Raw genomic sequence first — 15,863 nt, forward strand, 5'->3', positions numbered from 1 at the left:
AAACAAGACAACATCATCAAGATGAATAGAATCAAGGGGATGTACACCTCATTAAGAAAATAAATAGGGTAATAAATAATATATACAAATGAGCACAGTGCTGAGGAGAGGGGAAGGGGAAGGAGCAGAGGGTGAGGAGGGGGTGAGCAGAGGGAAAGGGGGGGTCAGTCTGGGAAGGCCTCCTGGAGGAGGTGAGCTCTCAGTAGGGCTTTGAAGAGGGGAAGAGAGTTAGTTTGGTGGATGTGAGGAGGGAGGGTATTCCAAGACAGTGGTAGGACGTGGGCCAGGGGTCGACGGCAGGATATGTGTGAACGCGGGACAGTGAGGAGGTGAGCAGCAGAGGAGTGGAGTGTACGGGGTCGGCAGTAGAAAGAGAAAAGGGAGGTGAGGTAGGAGGGGACAAGGTGATGGAGAGCTTTGAAGCCAAGATTGAGCAGTTTTTGTTTCGTGTGAAGGTTATATTGCTAGTAAAACTACTATGACTGCTACTGCCATTAGTATTACTACTACTATTACTGCTAACTATAGTGCTGCTACTACTACTACTACGTTCCGACCCGTGGACCTACCTGTCTTGGCTCAGAATCAGGGCGGTTAAAGTGGAGACGACAGTTCCTAGGCAGCCTGACATTGCCCACCAGGGGTTCTGGACCAAGAGCCCAAGGATCATGATAAAGCCACTGAGAGGATTGTTGACAAACATGACCTGAGAGATACCCCGTAGGACCCAGTCAAGGAACTGGATCACTGCAGACTTGTCTGAAACAGAAAATGAGAAAAGATGGCCCTTGAAGTTCTAAAACCCGGCCTCCTCCTGTCTCTGTCCCTTCCCCCTACAAATCTTGGTCTTCCTCACTGTTTTGTGTAGGAGTCTGGCTGACAACAACAAGGGTCTATCTTAAGTGAGCAGTTCCATGGGCCTAAGGCCCTGTTGGAAAATTATTAAAAGCAGCACCGAAAGGAAAATGGGATTTATCCATTCATCAGTTCTATTTACTTGCCCACTACTTCCTGAATAAGGAAGAGGTTCCAGAGCAGATTTTTATTATTATTATCATTATTATCTATTATTCTGCAAAGACCAGGATTTCTGCTTCCCTCCAAGTGTACTGTTGAGTTACCAGGCACCCCTCACCTTTGCTTTTCATGCCAGGTATAAAATATGTTTTTCACAATTTTATAACTCCCCCAAACTCTCTTTTGTATATGACATCTGTTAAGTGCTTACTATGTTCCAAACACTATCTTAAACACTGGGATAGATACAAGTTAAACAGGTTTAACACAGTCCCATGTGTCAAAGAGACCCAGAGAACAGACCCAGAGAACTTTAGTGACTTGCCTGAGGTCACACAGCAGACAAATGACAGAGCCATGAGTAGAGCCTAGGTCCTCTGACTCCCAGACTCATGTTCTTTCCACTAGGCTTTGTAGCAATCCATCAGTCAATCAATCAATGGTATTTATTGAGTGCTTACCATATGTAGAGCACCGTACTAAGCCCTTGGGTGATTACAATCAGAGTTTGTAGACACATTCGCTGCCCAAAACTAGCTGTGGATGATGGATAAACTAAATGCACACCCCTGTGCCCTAGGAAAGCAGAGAAAACTAACAGGACTCCTTCCCTTTAGATTCTTGCAGTTTAGAAGGCCAGCTTCCTTGCTGTGCTGCAGCAGGAGCAGCTCTGTAGATTCTGGACACCCAAAGAAGAGTTTATCCCCACGGAGAGGAAGGGAGGAGAAGAAGGAGGAGCCACCAATTAGAGGGTGGGTTTTGGGAGGATTTTGCATAGTGGCCTAGTGATTACAACATGGGCCTGGAAATCAGAAGGACCTGGGTTCTAATCCCAGCTCTGCTGCTTGTGTGTTGTGTGACCTTGGGGAAGTCGCTTCACTTCTCTGTGCCTCAATTACCTCACCTATATAATGGGTATTAAAACTGTGAGCCCCTTGTGGGACAGGGAGTTTGTCCAGCCCGATTTGCTTGTATCCACCCCAGCACTTAGTACAGTGTCTGGCACATTGTAAGTGCTTAACAAATACCACTATTTGCTCTCATAATATCTCGATTGGATTTCTGTGTCCACCTCCTTTTTGATTTCCCATCCTCCTGTCTCTCCTCATTCCAGTTCATTCTTTATTCTGCTGCCCGGATCATCTTCCTACAGAAATGCTTTGAGCATGTTACGCCCCTCCTCAAAAACCTCCTGTGGTTACCTATCAACCTTCGCACGAAACAAAAATTCCTCACTCTTGGCTTCAAAGTTCTCCATCACCTTGCCCCCTCCTACCTCACCTCCATTCTCTCTTTTTACTGCCTACCCCGTACACTCGGCTCTTCTGCCACTCACCTCCTCACTGTCCCCCATTCATGCCTGTCCTGCTGTTGACCCCAGCCCACATCCTACCCCTGTCCTGGAATGACTTCCCTCCTCACATCTGCCAAACTGTCTTCCCCTCTTCAAAGCCCTACTGAGAGCTCACCTCCTCCAGGAGGCCTTCCCAGACTGAGCCCCCCTTTCTCTCTGCTCCCCCTCCCCTCAACCCTCTGCTCTTCTCCTCCCCTCAGCACTGTGCTCATTTGTATATATTATTTATTACCCTATTTATTTTGTTAATAGTGTATATCTCCTTGATTCTATTTATCTTGATGATGTCTTTTTGTTTTGTTCTGTTTTGCTTTGCTGTTTGTCTCCCCCGTTTAGACTGTGAGCCCGTCATTGGGCAGGGATTGTCTCTATCTGTTGCCGAACTGTACATTCCAAGTGTTTAGTACAGTCCTCTGCACATAGTAAGAGCTCAATAAATACTATTGAATGAATGAATGAAATGTCCTCCCTCCTCACATCTGCCAAACTAACTCTCTTCCCCTCTTCAAAGCCCTACTGAGAGCTCACCTCCTCCAGAAGTCCTTCCCAGACTGAGCCCTCTCTTTCCCTCTGCTCCTCCTCCCCTCTCCATTCCCCCTTCTTCTGCCATCTGCTCTTCCCCCTTCCCCTTCCCACAGCATTGTTCATATTTGCATATTTGTATATATTATATATTACTCTATTTTGTTAATGATATGTATATATATATATATATATATATATATATATATATATATATACCTATGGTTCTATTTATCTTGATGATATTTATGCCAGATTACCTGTTTTATTTTGTTCTGTTTTGTTTTGTTGTCTGTCTCCCCTCTTTAGACTGTGAGCCCGTTGTTGGGCAGGAATTGTCTCTATCTGTTCCTGAATTGTACATTCCAAGCACCTAATACACTGCTCTGCACATAGTAAGCATTCAATAAATACAATTGAATGAATGAATGAATTATTATTATTATTAAGTAAGCAGGGGCCTGTGCTTGGCTTAGATGCTCAAATTGCCATAGGCGTGTGAATCTGAATCAGAATCACATGGAAGCATTTCAAGGAACTTTCTTGATCCTGGTGGCAAAATCATGGCATGGGAAGCAGCATGACCCAGTGGAAATCACACAGGATGGGGAATCAGGAAACCTGGGTTCTAACCCCAGTTCTGTTCCTTTTCTGCTGTGGGATCTTGGGCAAGTGACTGCCCTTCTTTGTGACTCAGAATAACTCATCTCTAAAATGGGAGTTCAATTCTTGTTCTCTCTCCTACTTAAGGAAGACAGGGACCATGTCAAATCTGATTTACTGGTGTCTACCCCAATGTTTAGAACAGCAAGTGGCACATAGTAAAGGCTTTGCAAATACCATACACAAAAAAGAGTTTGGAGGAGTTGTAAAATTGTGCAGACAAATACTATCAAAACAAAACAAAAACAAAAAAGAACATCTTCTATACCTGGCATGAAGAGCATAGGGGAGGAGTGTCTGGTAACCTAAAGGTACACTGGGAGGGAATCAGAAATCCTGGTCTTTGTGCATCTCCTCCAAAATCTACAGAAGGGGAAACAGCTGAATCTTTTGAGTTTGTCAGTAAAAGTGATCTGGTTTGGAAAATGTTGATTTGGTTTGGAAAATGAATAGGATGTGACTTAATAGTAATAATTATGGTATTCGTTAAGTGCTTACTATGTGCCAAAGACTGTTCCAAGTGCTGGGATAGATACAAAGTAATCAGGTTATCCCATGTGGGGCTCACAGTCTTAATCCCCATTTTACAGATCAGGGAACTGAGGCACAGAAAAGTTAAGTGACTTGCCCAAAGTCACATAGCTGATAAGTGGCGGAGCCAGGATTAGAACCCACATCCTCTGACTCCCAAGCCCGTGCTCTTTCCACTAAATCACACTGCTTCTCATGAGGGTTAAAACCCCAAGAACGCAAACAACCCAAACATAACTGCAAAAAAGACTTCATTATTTAGCATCAGGGACTTAATTCAGGAGGGCTTCTCAGAATCTCAAACCCATATGTTTTTCAATTATGAAGGAGAAAGAATTGATTGATTAAAAAGAAAAAATCCTCTAGACTGTAAGCTTGTTATGGGCAAGGAACTCTGTTGTATTCTCCTGAGTGCATAATAATAATAATAACAATAATACCAATGGTATTTGTTGAGCACTTACTATGTTTCAAGCACTGTACTAAGCACCAAAACAGATTCAAGTTTATCAGGTCCCACATGAGGTTTAGTGCTCTGCACACAACAAGTGCTCAATAAATACCATCGATGATGAAGAATCACCTGGTATAGGTTGTTTTGGTAGAGTGGGGAAGTAAATCTGGGGACTGGGTCCATACAGAGTAGAGGTTTCTGATGATGTGAAGAATTGCAGTGAGGCCTAGAAGATAGAGTACAGGCCTGGGAGTCAGAAGGACCAGGGTTCTAATCCCCTGGTTTTACACTTGTCTTCTGTGTGACCTTAGGCAAGTGACTTCACTTCTCTGTGCCTCAGTACCTCATCTGTAAAATGGGGATTAAGATTGGGAGCCCCTTGTAGGACATGGACTGTGTCCAACCTATTAGCACATATCTAGCCCAGCACTTAGCACAGCATCTGGAACATTATTATAATCCCTCTAGATTGTGAGCTCTTTGTGGGCAGGGAATGGATCTATCAACTCTAGTATATTGCAGTCTCCCAAGCATTTAGTACACTATTTTGCACATAGTAAGAGCTCAATAAATATAACTGATGGATTGATTGTCTGACATAATGGTCAAAAGTGGGCCTCAGAGATTCTCCTGGGTTTAATGAGTGGATCATGGAAGACCCTGACTCAGTTCTTTGAACTGAATGGGTTTCTAGATGTGAAGATGTGAAATAATTTCTTCCTGTGAGAGAATTATTGCTGAAAAGAAAGAGCTTCCCAAAATGTCGTATCCCTTGATTCACATTAAGGAGCAAGTACACACCTTGAAGACTTTCATTTTTCTGATAGCCCTTTCGGAAAGGCAAGGTATACGGTCTTAGGATAATCCTTTGTGAGTGTTTCATAGAAAGAACAGAATATGTAATCACTGGTATAAGGGTCTTTTCTTAAGTGATGATTCAAAATGGACTTTTTCCCTTACCTTTAAGTCCTTCTCCACATGCTTTCATTTCTCCTGTGATGTAACTGAAGGCCTGACTCACTCTTTTTCTTCTTGGGCTTGTGGAGCTTGGTGTTCTGGAACTCTTGGGATTGCCCGTTTCCACCTTAACTAAGGTGCTGTCCTTCACGGTGTCTTCAAAGTCCTGCAAAGGGATGGTACTTTTTAAGCCCTTACTACGTGCCAAGTTCTTTTCTAAGCATTGTGGTTGATAAGAGTTAATCAGTTTGTATAGGCCCGGGTGCATAATGTGTACTGGCTCTTCAAATACTCTTGGAACTTGACAAAGATTCACAGGGAATTAGCTCAGACAATCCATTGCTGCTCAGTTCTGGGTCCCCTTCTATTGTCCATCTACTCCATCTTCTTTGGAGAACTCAGTCAGTCGGTCAGTTTTTGAGTGCTTACTGCCTGCAGAGCAATGTACTAATCGCTTGGGTGAGTACAATAATACAATGTAATGGACACATTCCCTGCCCACAGTGAGCTCACAGTCTAGAGGGGGAGAGAGACATAAATATAAATATATAAATTACATTCACTCCCATGGCTTCAACTACCATCTCTGCAGATTCCACCTCTGCATCTCCAGCCCTGATCCCTCTCCTTCTTTGCTTTTCCTCCTGCCTTCAGAACATCTTCTATCTGGATTTCCTTCTGACACCTCTAACTTAATATGTGCAAAACAGAACTCTTCATCTTCCCCCAAACCCTGTCCTTCCCATTGCTGTAAACAATACCACTATCCTCCTTATCCCACAAGCCCGTAACTTTGGTGCTGTCCTCGACTCATCTCTCTCATTCAACCCACATGTTCAATCTGTTACCAAATCCTGTCAGCTCTATCTTCAAAGCATTGCTATAATCTACCCTTTCTTCTACATCCAAACTGCTACTATGCTGATCCAAGCACTTATTCTATCCTGCTTAGAGCTGCATCTGCCTCCTCTCTGACTTCCCGACCTCCACTCTGTCCCCAGTCCAGTCCATACTTCACTCTATTGCATGAATCGTTTTTCTTAAAAACACTTTTGGTCCATGTTACCCCACTCCTCAAGAACCTCCAGTGGTTGTCCATCCACCTCTGTATCAAATAGAAACTCCTTATCATAGGCTTTAAAGCACTCAATCAGCTCACTCCATTCTACCTCACTTCACTGATCTTCTACTTCAGCCCAGCCTGAACACTGTGCCCTGATCTCATCTATCTCTCTGTCAACAACTTTTCTACTTTCTTCTCCTAGCCTGGAAATCTCTCCCCTTCCATATACTCCAGACCACCACTTTCTCCATCTTCAAAGCATTATTAAGGTCACATCTCCTCCAAGAAGCCTTCCCTGATTAAGTCCTCTTTCCCTGTCACTCCTTTTCCTTCGGCATCATCTATGCACTTGCATCTTGGAATTTAGTGCATTTGATATTCACCCCACCTTCAACCCCACAGCACTGTAAAAAAAATGGTATTTGTTGAGTGCTTAAATGGCATTTGTTGAATGCTTTCTGTGACCCCCATCACTGTACTAAGCCCTGGGGTACATACACGCTAATCAGGTTGGACACAGTCCCTGTCTCATATGGGGTTCATAGTCTTATTCTCATTCTTTTGGAGAAGCAGCGTGGCTCAGTGGAAAGAGCATGGTCTTTGGAGTCAGGGCTCATGAGTTCAAATCCCAGCTCTGCCACTTGTCGGCTGTGTGACTGTGGGCAAGTCACTTCACTTCTCTGTGCCTCAGTTCCCTCATCTGTAAAATGGGGATTAAGACTGTGAGCCCCACGTGGGACAACCTGATTCCCCTATGTCTACCCCAGCGCTTAGAACAGTGCTTGGCACATAGTAAGTGCTTAACAAATACCAACATTATTATTATTATTATTATTTTACAGGTGAAGTAACTGAGACACAGAGTTCAGTGACTTGCCCAAGGTCTCACAGCAGGCAAGTGGTAGAGCCAGCATTAAAACCCAGGTTCTCTGATTCCTGGGACTGTTCTTTCCACTAGGCCTCACTGCTTCTCTGTATATGCATATCTTTAAATTATCTATTATAAATTATTTAGATTGTCTGTCTCCCTCTCTAGACTGTAAACTTATTTTGGATAGGGAATGTGTCTTCCAACTCTACCAGGCACTTGATATAGTGCTCTGCACATAATAAGCATTCAATAAATACCACTGATGATGATGATGACTGAACACTTTTTTTGGGTGAGAGCACTGTAAAAACACTTAGGATAGTGTGCACTAGAGATGGCAGTCACAATCCTTGCCCTCAAGGAGTTTATAGTATTTTATATATACAGTGGGGGAAAGAGATTTAAAAGAAATTACAGGTATGGGAAGCTACAGGATATAGGTGTGGTGGGAGTAGGGTGAGTGCCAAAGATTTCAGGGGATAAGGATGCCAGTAATTAGGTAATGCTGAAGGGAAGAATAGAGTGAGGAGAGCGATGTGTGTCAGGGAAGGCTTGCTGAAGGAAATGCAATTTAGTAAAGCTTTGAAGATTGGGAGAGTGATGACTTGTCACATATGAGGGGGAGGGGTGGTTTCCAGTCAGGAGCGAGGACATGAGCAAGGGACTGAAGGTGTGAAACATGTGATAGAGGCAGTCTTGTATTTCCTTCTACCTTCAGGACATCTTTATTTTGATATCCTGTCAATACTTTAAAGTTAACATGTCAAACAGAACTCCTAGTCTTCCAATGCAAACCCTATCCTCCCTCTGAATTTCTCATCCCAATAGACAACCCCACAAAGCCTTTAACCTCGGTGTCATCCCCCAAACATCTTTTTCATTCAATCTACATATTCATTCTGTCATCAAATTCTGTCATTTCTACCTTCACAATACCTCTAAAATCCACCCCTTTGTCTCTATCCAAAACATTACCATGCTAATCCAAGCACTTATCACATCCCACCTTAACTATTGCTTCAGGCTCCCCGCTGACCTTCTTGCCTCATCTCTCCCTAGTCCAGTCCATACTACACTCTGATGTCTGTATAATTTTTTTTAAAAAAACATTGTTCTGTGCCCATCTCCCCGCTCCTTAAAACCTCCATCCATCCAAGTCAACATTAAAGAGAAACTCCTTACCACTGGATTTAAGTCACTCAATCAGCTATCCCAAAAGTCTGTCTTCCCATCGACCCCTTGCTCACGTCCTTCCTCTGATTTGGAACACCCCCTCCCTACATATCTGACAGACCACTGCTCTCCCCCCATCTTCAAAGCCCTAATAAAATTATATCTTCTCTAATGGGCCTTTCCCGATTAAATCCTCACTTCCCCTCTTTGCCCTCTATGCATTTGGGTCTCTGTACCCATTAAGTGTAAGTGTCTATACTCCTTAACCTTATTCCCACAGCACTTATGTACATGCCCTTACGCTTTGCCGCATCCTGAATCTATAATTTATTTTAATGCCAGTCTCCCCTCCTAGAGTGTAAGGGCTTTGTGGGCAGGGACTGTGACTAAGAACTCTAATGCATGGTATTCTCCGAAGAGCTTTGTACAGTGCTCTGCACACAGTAAGTTCTCAGTAGTACAGTTATATAAATTGATCGATTGATCTTTCCTTAGATGTCAGTCTCACCAGTCTCCTCCTCCCTTACTCTTAGATTTTGACCCACTTAAGGTAGATCTTTCTTATCTGTGATTTAATCTCTTTGTGGGCAGGGATTGTTTTTCAACTCTATTGGGCTCTCCCAAGTATTTGGTACAGTACTCAACACCCAAAAAGAGCTCAATACATACTATCAATTGACTGATTGATTACTTCTTTCCTAAGCTTAGTGCAGTGTTTTTCACATAGTGTTTAGTGCAAACTGGTGTAAATACTATTACTAATACTAGAACCGTAGTTATGGTAGTGCTGTGGAATAGTTTAGACAACATTCACCTGTTTGGAGGTAGGAGGCTGGACCCAGTGTCCTTGGGATGACATTCAATCACTTATATTTCAATCAATTGTATTTCAATCAATCTTATTTTAATCATCTTTCAATCAGTTGTATTTCAATCTTTCAATCATTTTAATCAACCAATCATATTTATTGAATGCTTAATGTGTGCAAAGCAATGCGGTAAACCCTTCAATAGTACAATATAACACTATAACAGACACATTCCCTGCCCCAATGAGTTTACAATCCAGAGGAGGAAAACTTCAAGATTCAAGCATGAGGGAATCTGATTATAAAAGTTCAAAGCAAAGGAAATGAAAGGCTCCAAAAAAATCATATTTGGTTTATTTTGAATAAGCCAAATGAATGAGGAGCACATAACCTAGTAGAAAAAGCATGGGCCTAGGAGTCAGAGGACCTTTGTTCTAATCTCAGCTCTGAAAGTTGCGTGCTGTATGACCTTGGGCAAGTCACTTAATTTCTCTGTGCCTTAGTTTCTTCAACTGTATAATAGAGATTAAATACCTGTTCTCCCTTCTTCTTAGACTGTGAGTCCCATGCAAGGGCAGGGACTGTGTCTGACCTAATTAACTTGCACATACCCTAATTCTTAGAACAATGTAACAAATAACAAAAAAAAAAGAGTGACCATTTGGTGTTGAAGTAGGAGATCTCTAACTTTCATCCTCCTGCTTAGAGACCATCACACAGCTAAGATAACGTCATATTGCAAAGCTTCATAAGTCCAGCCATTGGCTCAGGAAGTTGGAGACTGCTTAAGGTGAAACTAATAATTTCAATACTTACAAGCAATTCTTGTTTCGATTTTCTGTATGAATAAGGGAATTGGTCTTTCATCTGCCTCTCCTGGTATTCAGCTTTTCCAAATACTGCAAGAAGGAAGAAAGGAAGGTACCAGTTTGGGCTTGTTTACCCTCACATTTCATTCAAACATTTCTTTTACAGTTTAAGTGCAACAAGCTTGGGAAAAGTTCGCCCTTGTGAGAACAAACACCTGAGCCTCTAATAATTGTGGATTTAAAAGTAAAGGGCTAGGGTGGGGATGGCCTTTAAAATGCAAAATATAGACTCAGGGAGAGGTGACTTCATGCTGGTTCATAATGGGCTCATCATGGATAGATCTGTTCTGTATCACATCCTACAGCTATATCCAGAATGCTGATTTGTATTGATAAGTGTTCTGATTGGAGCTGGAGATATTCCAAGAAGCAACTATTTGTGCCTATTCTAGGGGAAAGAGCACAGGTCTGGGGGGTCAGGAAACCTGGGTTCTATTCCCAGCTTTGCCACATTCCTGCTGTGCCACTTCTTTGTGCCTCTGTTTATTCATCTCTAAAATGAGGATTAAAAATCTATTCTCCTTTCTTCTTAGGATACGAGTCCCAAATGAGACTGGGACAGTGTCTGTTCCACTTAAATTGTATCCACTCTGGTGCTTACTATGGTGCTTGGTACATAATGAACACCAAGAAAATGTCATCATCATCTCAGGGATATAAACGGACTCTATTTCTGCACCCTTCTCATTCCTGAGAACGGCCATCTGTGTGAGAGAAGTCTGGGCATTAGGCAAAACCCAGTAGAGTCGCTGTTGAGCCATGTGGCCCTCGCCCAGGCCCTTTTCCTGTCCTACAACTCTGGCTTGAGCCTTAAGGGTTAGAGAAGTGACAATATAGCCTAGTGGGTACAACATGAGCCTGGAAGTCAGAAGGACCTGGATTCTAATTCATTGATCACCTTGTATCTACCCCAGCACTTAGTACAGTGCCTGCCATATATGAAGCACTTTAGAAATATCATTAAAAAAAGAGGTTTGGCTCTAATGCATAAATACACTCTAAAAAGGTTAAAAATGTCAGAGCTCGGCTCTACCATCCACAAGGTACCCCACACTTCCTCTCCACATACCACATTCCCCTCCCTCCTCTCCCAGTGTAGTGTTTAGCAAGTATGGAGGGAACAGACAGGATCCCATCAGGGATGGATGGCCAAGAAACAAAGCAGATCATTTCAAAATTGAGTTCCTTGGAAAGAAGAGGGAGCAAGAGCAGCCCTGGAAATCCGGTCATTAAGTGTGGAGAAAATGAAGAACACGTGTCTGTCAGACAATGTGATTGACTGCTTGCTACAGCCCTAAAGGAAATTGGTTGCAGTTTGTAACCTCGATTGCTAAAGGTGTTGCCTTTGGCAGCATTCTCACTTCCTACTGCAACTGGAAGAAAAATGTCCTGTGGACACTTTCTCAAAATCCAATTCTAATTCAGTTCTTTGTTCTTCAGTTCTTCAGTTCTGTGCTCTCTGCTAGATGGAGACTTTTTATATATACTACTCCGAATGTGGTGGATGGGATTTTAAACATGTCTGCCCCTCTTCTTCTCCTTTTCCAACAGCCTTCTGCTAATTTGGAAATAGCACACAGGAAATAGAGGTAATATCCTTAGAGAGTAGATTTACTATTGAGACTGAACTCAGTGAGAGGCTATCGAAGTTTGGAGTGGTTAATTAAAATAGAATGCATTTCCAAAATGAGGAGCAGAAATAACCACCCAAAATTCAAATATTTATCACTGTCCTGTTTGTGAAAGCTATTTTCAGTGAGCAAAGGCTTTCCCTGTTTGTTTCTACATTTTGACTGGATGAAAAGAGGCTAGTGGTTTGAGTCCTGCATTTTTAAAGGCAATGGTTTTATCTTAAGATTCCAGTGTTTCCGGAGGAGCGGAGGGCTCCCAATTCAGAAAAGCCCACATTTTCCTGACCTAGAATGCTTTTGGAGTGGGTGCATTTGACTCAGGGTCAGTCAGCCCTCCTGCATTCAGGTGATGAATAGGATGGACATAGGTGCCCAGTTGGAAAACTAGACTCGTAGGCATAAAACTGGATAAAGGGCCACTTGAGTGATGAACTGGGGCAATCTTTGTCAAAAATGATGGGCCCTGGAAAATGCTCAGCCCTGGCTAGACCATTGGTGGCTTCAGTGAGCACTGAGAAGGAAAAGGAGCTAGACTCTCCCCCGAGCACTTGCGAAAGAACCCACCCTGGCGGTATCTAAGATCGAAAGGGCTCTCTGTGGGGTAGGCAGGCCGGTTGGAATCAGAAGGATTTTTCAACGCTGTTTCGTTCGTGAACATCAGTGAGGGATTGGCAGGATTGCATCGCTGATGCTCTGGTTCCCTCTAGTGGCGAGGATTGCAAATTGGCTGTTTTGAGCCTTTTTATCAGGATGTGATTTTCAGTTGTCATTATAATATTTTGCATTTTCAATATTAATTGGTGTCAGCAAATTGAGATTCTCTAAAGAATAAAACAAGGATTTTGTCCCTGGTATTAAAACAGGCTGGATATAAACACACACAGGCCCGAGGAATAGAACCATAGGACATATCTGGAAAAGAAAAAATCTTAAAGTGTTGTATATTTATTCATTTCTTTATCTTGCTTGTTCAGTTTATCTCCCCTCTGATTATCTTCCACATTCAACTCTGGCCTCAGAGGGACATCCCTGTGCCTGGAATAATTTCTCTTCTGCCCTGCTGGTCTTCCACCAGCGTGTCTTTGTTCCTTCATGTATCCTAGGGAGGCCAGGCCTATTCAGCTCACCCTATTGGGTTAGTTTAGAGCCAGAACTGCTGGGCTGCCAGGGGATAGATGAGATTATCCCTTGATGATCATCTAAGCCCTGGGGTGTGTGTGCAGGGGCTGGGGAGGTTGGGGGAGAGGGTCTCTGATTCTTCTTTGTAGTCCTGTATTTGACCGAAGATGAATATGCCCAAGAGAAAAAAAGATTTAAAAATATTGAAAGGGAAAATAAAGATCTTCCTATCAGGATCTAGGAACTTCCAGATCTGATCTCAGTCCCATTGCATTTGCACTCTGTATCCTCCTTACCAGTTTCAAAACTCTGGTCCTTCACCAGAATGGGACCTAGGCAAAAAGGCAACCGTAAGCCTCACTTGCTGTGTGCCAAGACCCCATCCTCTAACAAATTCCGGGGATACCGTGGCAGAGGAAGAAGAACGGGGGAAATGCAAGGGCCCACCCCACCTTTACTTCTCCTCCGAATAGATTGCCATTCGATGTGGAACACGCTCCTGGGCTTGAAGAGAAAACCTTCTTTGCGCTCACCCACATCAATCCCAGGAGAAGGTAGCTCCTCAGCACCACCTAGTGCAAAACCTGGACACAAACAAAACAGAAAAGCCTTATCAATCTTCTGCCACTTCAGAAGGCAAGAAAGAAGGGGCTATAGAGAAGGAAACCAAACTCAAAACCCGGTTGGGGAGAGCAGAGAGGGAAAAAACATGAGGCAAACCGATGAAGGTGAAGGAAGGCAGCATCCATCTAGGCAGCATCCATCTAGGCAGCATCCATCTACGACCAATCACGCTGGTGCCAAGCACTCTGGCCACCAGATACTGCAGAGATAGAGTAAAAGCCATGCCCAGTCCAGCTGCAGTCAAAGTGATAACCTCCATCACGGCCAAAATGTGGGAGGCTTTCAGGTCTTTCTCCTTGCTGCTGGCATCACCAAAATGCCCAGGAGCTCTTCCTTCTCATGGGTGATTGGTCCCTGGATAAGGAACCTGACTTTAATATCCTTGAGTCACTGAGGACTATGTGATCTTGAGGTCAGGCCTCCAAAATGATGTCTTGAAAATTGGCAGATTTCCCACTTGGTCAGTGCTGAGTCACCCAACGGCCTGGCCTCTAAGCCAACAGGGCAGACTAGAATCTTCACATTCATTCAATCGTATTTATTGAGCACTTACTGTGTGCAGAGCACTGTAATAAGTGCTTGGAAAGTACAATTCAGCAACAGAGACAATCCCTACCCAACACTGAACTCCTTCCACCATTTCTTTCTTTGCTACCCCCATTAAACTTCATCACTAGCTTCTGAGTCTCAACACCCAACCACAAGATAAATCAATTGATCAATCATACTTATTGAGCACTTACTGTGGACAGAGCAATGTACTAAGTGGTTGGAGAGTACAACATAATAATGTAACAGACACATTCTCTGCCCACATAGACTAAATTGCAGTGTCAAGGGTAAGGCATAGTGGCATATATACCCTCTGGGTACAAGTTCCCCTCATCTCTGAAGGGGCCCAGATCTGAGGCCAGTGAGCGTTTATATGCATGATTTAGCCTGAGACAAAAGTTGGTTCATTTCCTATTGGTTTTTCCCTATCCTCCTCATCAGCACTTTCTGTTGTGTCTTCACTGAAAAGCAAACCAGTTTCTGAATGTTTTAGGAAACAAATAACTGACTCTAGGATTCAACTATTTATACATGAATCACTGGCATAGTTATTACCATCAGTGAAACAGAAAGTTGAAATGACAGGGGTCAGAGAGGAAAAGACGGGAGGCCAGAATCCTGATTGTCCAAATAAGCATAGCTTTACCCTAACACTGTTACAGTTACAGTTCTTCAACAACTGTAGTAGGTGAGGCCAGGTGTGCTTAGGCAATGTGTCATAAACTCTGTGGCTCTGGCTCCTGAAAAGAAACCTCACAGGACTTTGTCCCCATACAATGTGATGAGGAAGCAGTTCTTTTCTGCAGGGTATTTCTTAATTTGATCACTAAAGTATTCTCCTCTAGTACATGAATGTAAGGGATCATGGATAATTGGGATTTCTGCTCAGACCATTCTAGGGCTCCTGGAGGGATTTTATTTGAGTCCCTGACTCATGGCACCTCTCATTCCCCCAGACACCAAAGCTTTGACTATGGTTTGAACTATAATAGAATGAGAAGGGAAATTTGCCAAGTCCCTCTTCACACAGTTAAAGTGTTCTTTTATACCTCAATTTTCTTGACCTCTTTTGTTATGGTATTTAAGCACCTACTATGTGCCAGGCACTGTACTAAGCACTAGAGTAGATAGAAGTTAATCAGGTGGGACACAGTCCATGTGCCACTAGGGGCTCACAGCCTCAATCCCCATTTTACAAATGAAGGAGTTGAGCACCAGGTTAAGTTCATTCATTTATTCAATTGTATTTATTGAGCACCTACTGTGTGCAAAGCACTGTACTAAGTGTTTGGGAAACCACAATACAACAATAGACACATTCCCTGCCCACAGTGAGCTCACAGTCTAGAGGGGGAATGAATGAATGAATGAATGAATGAATGAATAAATAAATAAATAAATAAATAAATAAATAAATAAATAAATGGATGACCCATTCATATTTTTCCCTTGAGCTAGGCTCAGGCCCAGTTGGAGGACAGAAGTGTTTTCTTCTGCAGGGCAGGCTCAGCCACTGGGGTGGATAGCCTTCCAGCCCTGTTAGAAACTGACAATAATAATAATGATATTTGTTGAGCACTTACTATGTGTCAAGCACTGTTCTAAGCCCTGAGGTAGATACCAGATCATCAAGTTGAACACAGTTCCTCTCTCA

The 15,863-nt window shown here is 43.0% G+C and overlaps 1 protein-coding gene across 2 annotated transcripts in view; it reads right to left on the reverse strand.

The window, feature by feature from the left end:
* SLC14A2 (solute carrier family 14 member 2) overlaps window positions 1-15,863 on the reverse strand; it is a 736,943-nt gene that overhangs the window by 20,359 nt on the left and 700,721 nt on the right. For both annotated transcript variants that reach the window (XM_029061723.1, XM_029061722.1), the window contains exons 14-17: window positions 13,486-13,617; window positions 10,231-10,313; window positions 5,502-5,664; window positions 570-759 (exon numbers count right to left, since the gene is read on the reverse strand). In XM_029061723.1, coding sequence (XP_028917556.1) covers window positions 570-759; window positions 5,502-5,664; window positions 10,231-10,313; window positions 13,486-13,617 — 568 coding nt within the window. The remainder of the gene's footprint in view (window positions 1-569; window positions 760-5,501; window positions 5,665-10,230; window positions 10,314-13,485; window positions 13,618-15,863) is intronic.

This window comes from Ornithorhynchus anatinus, chromosome 3, assembly GCF_004115215.2.
Source record: "Ornithorhynchus anatinus isolate Pmale09 chromosome 3, mOrnAna1.pri.v4, whole genome shotgun sequence".
Classification (NCBI taxonomy): domain Eukaryota; kingdom Metazoa; phylum Chordata; class Mammalia; order Monotremata; family Ornithorhynchidae; genus Ornithorhynchus; species Ornithorhynchus anatinus.